Source organism: Abramis brama, assembly GCF_963993115.1.
Source record: "Abramis brama genome assembly, chromosome: 18".
Lineage (NCBI taxonomy): Eukaryota > Metazoa > Chordata > Actinopteri > Cypriniformes > Leuciscidae > Abramis > Abramis brama.
The window spans coordinates 17,707,552-17,713,043 of NC_139980.1; the positions used below are offsets into that span (position 1 = coordinate 17,707,552).

At 38.2% G+C, this 5,492-nt stretch overlaps 1 protein-coding gene across 1 annotated transcript; it reads left to right on the forward strand.

Moving 5' to 3' along the window:
* Positions 1 to 1,956: 1,956 nt before the first annotated feature.
* On the forward strand, positions 1,957 to 4,599 carry znf770 (zinc finger protein 770; the record flags this gene model as incomplete). Its single annotated transcript, XM_084090241.1, is given in 7 exon segments — positions 1,957 to 2,199; positions 2,201 to 2,295; positions 2,456 to 2,660; positions 2,785 to 2,953; positions 3,828 to 4,500; positions 4,502 to 4,576; positions 4,578 to 4,599. Coding segments are annotated over 7 exon segments (1,482 nt in total).
* Between the last annotated feature and the right edge of the window lie 893 nt (positions 4,600 to 5,492).

Sequence of the window (5,492 nt, forward strand, 5' to 3'; positions counted from 1 at the left end):
ATATATATATATATATATATATTAAGCAATATTTCTTTATAAGATTCTGAGCTTTTAAAAAAAAATACATGCTTTTAGAATTAAGGATTTACATTTAGGGCAAACCACATAAATTACAAAATGTATTGTTGTGTCCACAAATAATCATTTTTACTTAAAAATAATAATAATAATAATAATAATAATAATGCTCTTTAAATTGTATTCCGTTTGAGATGGATATATACAACTGTATTTATGTAACCAGCTGAACTGAACACATGCTTTCACGTTTGCGCCTTCACCCTGCCAATGGCAGCTTAACACTGCCATCTAGTGCTGAAGCTCTGTTTGTACGAATTAGTTGTCTATAATATTAAGGTTGTAAAATGAAATAGGCCTAAACTCACATTTGAGAGCAGTGATGGAAAACACTACCTTAAGACAAAGCCTTCTCGAGCAAAGCGTGGTGTAAAACTGCAAATGTAAAAGTTTATTAATATGATATGGGATACAATAGTGAATCTGATTTTCATATTTAGTTATTAATGTATGCATGTGTTTATACTGATAAAAGAGCCGATAGGAACAAGCGCGAGGACGGAACCATTGCAAATGGATTGTTTCCTGACGTCTGTATTTATGTAACGGAAAGAAGCTTATTGTTGTGATTTCGAACAGAAACGTGACAGGTCTCTCGTTTTCTCTCGTTTTAACATCACGAAACCCTTGCAGGTAGGCTACGGTGAAGTTGTTAATTGTTGCTTAGCCTAATTCATAATTCAGTTTTCACCCGTTTCCACTTGTGTGTGAGAAAGAGTGAGTGAGTACATACATTTATACATGTATTGTTTAAGAAATTTATGTTTACAGTATTGCCGACTAATTTAATATAGCTTTTGATCTCATAATTACTGAAGAATAAGACAGTTTCTGACCAATACACTCATTAGTTTCCATGATGTAATGGCTATATAAAGATGTTTATAAATTATTTGAGTGCACTCACAGAATTAATTTCTGAGGCAACCTTGAAAAAAAATGCACACCATGTTTCTTGTCACTAATCGAGAAAAACAAAACCTACATGTGATGCAAAGGCTTTCCTTGTGAACAAGATGTCCCCCGCACGTGGACATCAGAATTGATAAATACAAGGCTGACAAAAAAATACAAATGGCTTTGTACCTTTGAAAACAAATGTATTTGAAGAATTATATGTTCTTAAGAAACGGTGCATAACATTAGCCGCGTTTCCATTACCCTTCAAATTGCGCAAATTGAAATTGCGAATTGAAAATACGCTCAATGGAAACACGTCAATTTCGCAAAAACTCCCATTTATCGCAAAAAAGTTTTTACGCTCGCATGAGGTGGTTTTTCAGGCAATTCGAAAAATAAATATTTCGCAAAACTGCAATGGAAACAGTTTTTGCGCATTTACAGGTCACCTGACTTAGAAGGCACGGTGTGTTTGGACAGAATACGAGACAGAGTTCTTTATTAAACTCATATAAGACAAAAGAATGAAAGAAATACTGGATTATAAACCTCAAAGAAATGCCACAATCAAGACCTCGAAGCAGAAATGAGTGAGAAAAACCCAGAAACACCTCATATGTGCTGTAAGTAAGGGTCTTTCCTTGCCATTAATGCTTGGATAACAAGCCTACGTTTCCTTCCATTAATAATAATAATAATGTCTAGTGCGGTACGTGGCTGTGATATATATAAACCTACCAACGTCCGTTGCCATGATTTTTGGAATGACTTATCGCGAGAGGAAAAAATTACGTTTTAGTCACATAACATCAGTTAATGGAAACGCCGTCATTTCGCAATAGTTTTTTATCGATTTTTAGAAAAAATCGCAAAAGTTTTGCGCGAATCTTTAATGGAAACGCGGCTATTGATCTGTCTAACTTTCCAAGCCAGATGCCAACTCCAATGCAAGCTTCCCTTCTAAATGAGTGAGGAATGGATCTTCACACTGCAACGAGTTTTGCGTATTCTTCCAAAACTTCAGAGGGTCAATGGATGGAGGAAAACCAAGAATTTGAGGAGAAACAAGAACCCAGTGTCACAACACAAATTGAAGACAATGATATAAGTGCGAAGAAAAGAGTTTGCCCCGTGTGTCATAAACAATTTGGTGCTCCATTCAAACTAAAAAGGCATTGCCTTATTCACACAGATCAGAGGCCTTTTCAATGCTCCATAATGCTGCCATGCCTTCAGGGATCTCTCTCATGTCAAAGCACACATCAGAACTCACACTAACTCACACTGTGAAGCGGAGGTTAAAACACTCAGTGTGTAATGGCCTTGGTGAAATAGTTAGATCTTACTCTCCAAAACATCTAACTGCCCAAAACAATACCAGTTCAACAGAGAAACAAAAGTTAAACACAGTAGACTTAATCGAAACAAATTCAGGTACCACATGTGTTGAGATTCGCAAAAATGTTTCCGACAGTAGAAAAGGACATTGGTGCCCTGTATGTTTAAAATACTTTAAAGCCCCATCAAAGCTCATGCGTCAAATTCTGATTCATACAAAGCAAAAGCCTTTCAAATGCTATGTGTGCTTTAAAGATTTCCAACAAAGACACCACTTGAATGGTCACAAGTGTATGGAAGAATTTAGACTGGAAAGCAACTCTGTTTTGAATGATATGCAGGTAAGAAAGAAAACAGTCCAGCAGAATGCTGAGGGGGTTGTCGTAACTACCAGGGTTGATGCCTTGAGTGATATTCAAGGTAGGTGTTTTAAACCACGGTTGAGATCTTCATCACCAGATGTAGTCACAGTATCCAGTATCCACGTCTTCTGATCCCATGTCTCCAATTCCACTCAAAAAGGGAAGTGGATGTCAGTGTAAAATATGCTTGAAGATATTCAGTTTCCCCTCTAAACTAACTCGACATCCGTCCGTTCATTTGGACGTCAAGCCTTATGCACGATCTGCAGAAAGTCAATCAAGCAGGCCTGTGATCTCAATAAACAACTCAAGATACATGCAGAAAAAAGAAACAGCCCTTTTAGGTTGCATGGAGTCCTGCAGAAGCACAGGACCAAATCTTCAACACATGGAGCTTCAACACCAGATGGCGGTAATGTGTCTTTACCTCAGATATTAGAATCTGTGGACACCAAAAAGAATGAAATGCTTGAATGCAAAAGTAAGCTTAACCAAAACGTCCCCTTGACAGAGTCAAAGTCAAGTACTGTAGAGATTGAGAGCTCTGACACATTGATAAATAATTATTATAATAATTCGTTATATTTATATAGCGCTTTTCTAGGTACTCAAAGCGCTTTACATGGAAGGGGGGAATCTCCTCAACCACCACCTATGTACAGCATCCACCTGGATGATGTGACGGCAGCCATATTGCGCCAGAACGCCCACCACACACCAGCTTACTGGTGGAGAGGAGACAGCGATGAAGCCAATCAGTATATGGGGATGATTAGGAGGCCATGATGGACAGAGGCCAAGGGGCATCCTGGGATTTTTAATGGCCACAGAGAGTCAGGACCTCTAACCCGAAGGACGGATGGCGCTGAGGCGCAGGTCGCATCCTCCAGCCCAATGTACCTTAAGCGCCAACATAAAGATGTACATCAGTGCTGCATCTGTCAGAAAACTTTCCGTATCCGTATCAAGTTGAGCCACATAGATTTCAGATGTTAAATTGCCAAGTGTGCTCGAAATCATTTAGAGAGCTGTCTTATTTGGAGTGCCACCAGAGGATCCACAAAAAAAAAAAAGGTAAGGGCAAAATTGCTGGTCATTTGGAACAAGAACATATGCTTTCTTTTGGTAATACTCCAATATTTAAAGCTCAAGATGTTCAGATCTCCTCACAAGTTGAAGTTGAAGACTTTGCTCCAGCACAAAAACATCAAAATATGGTCACAGAAAATATGCCATCTCAAACAATGAATGGTGACTGTAGGGATTCAGGTGTGTTTTTCTCAAATGGTACTAGTCTTCTAGAGGATGTTCAGATTAAGTCTGAGGTTGTTTTCCAGTGCAACAACAAATCCGTTTGGGATCTGACGCATAAAACGGACATCTCAGTGCTTGTTGAGAAAAAAGCATCTGACATTGTGCCTTTCGGCAGGGTGAGTGACTGTCCACCCAAAACTGACTCATCTCTCTGTCATTATGCTACCGAATCAAGAACTGAGGAAACTGAGGATGATTTTGAAGATTGTGCCTTTGTGGACTTGGACGCTGTTAAATATGTTCCTGATTCTTATGTGCTCCGTTCCCATGAGTATCGACAGAGAGCCGATGTTCCCAGACTGAAAGAAGTTGTTGTTGTGGGGCATTTGGACTTTCAGGATCCAGGTAAACGCTTTACTGAACGCTGTAGTCAGTGTTTCTCCACATTAACCAAATTAAATGAGCATAAATGTGCAAACAGATGCCCTGAAGAGAAAATAAAGAAATCCCACCAGTGTGACATATGCTTCAAAGTCTTTAATGCACCATCCAAACTGAAGAGACACAGTGTTACACACCGACCAGAGGCCGTTCCAGTGCACACAGTGTCAGAAGACCTTCACGCTGCCCCATCATCTGAAAACACATGCTGTCCCACAGGTAGAAGGGTTACTTTAAGGCATGCCCCAAGATATGTCCCAACTTATTGGGAATTCACTGTGAATCAGTTGTGTTCTGTGTAGTTTCTTGCAGTACCGTTGTCTTGATGTGTCTTTACACCAAGATTATTTCATTGCTTAATTCATTTTACAGCTTGTCATGAAACCATATAATTTATATAATGTTAATGTGTTAAAAAGTTTAAATAAGGAAGAAATTAAAATAAAACATTGAAATTTAGATGATTTTGTGCCAACTCATAGTATGGCTGTTCCACTTGCCTTTTTTAATTTAACAATAAATAGAGTGAATGCCATTTGCAAACATCAACACAACACCACTAAAACATTATGACATTTCACCATCTATTTTTATTCAGTAATTGCAGAATGGTGATCATAGTGTGAGGTTATTTCAGTAGTTCCATCTTTATCCACTAGATGGTGTAGTGTGCTTTCTCACTCTTAACAATTTATAAAAACTAATTGGCATGTATGGTGGCCCGCAAATGCCTATAGCAGGGAAATGATACCGTACGTCCTTGTGGCTTTTTCTTAGCACAGTATGGCTAAAATTAATGTATATCCTATATAATAGCCATAGGCCACAATAGCCATAATCACATTTTATACATGACTTATAATGAATAACTTATTTGTTTGTAAACTTTTCTTGAGTCCATAGTTTCCTTCAGTAGCCTACAGGTCATGAGTTTAGAGTTCCAAGTAGGAAACTGGTTGGAAAAAAAATATCCTATGATTCATTTAATTTTCGCAATCTAACCAAATATTTCCTGGAATGAGGGATGTTTATTTATTTATTTGACCTCCGCAACCCAAAGTCCAATCAAAAAAAGAATGTCTGGTTGGTAACAGGAAATCACTCCGTGTACCGGTT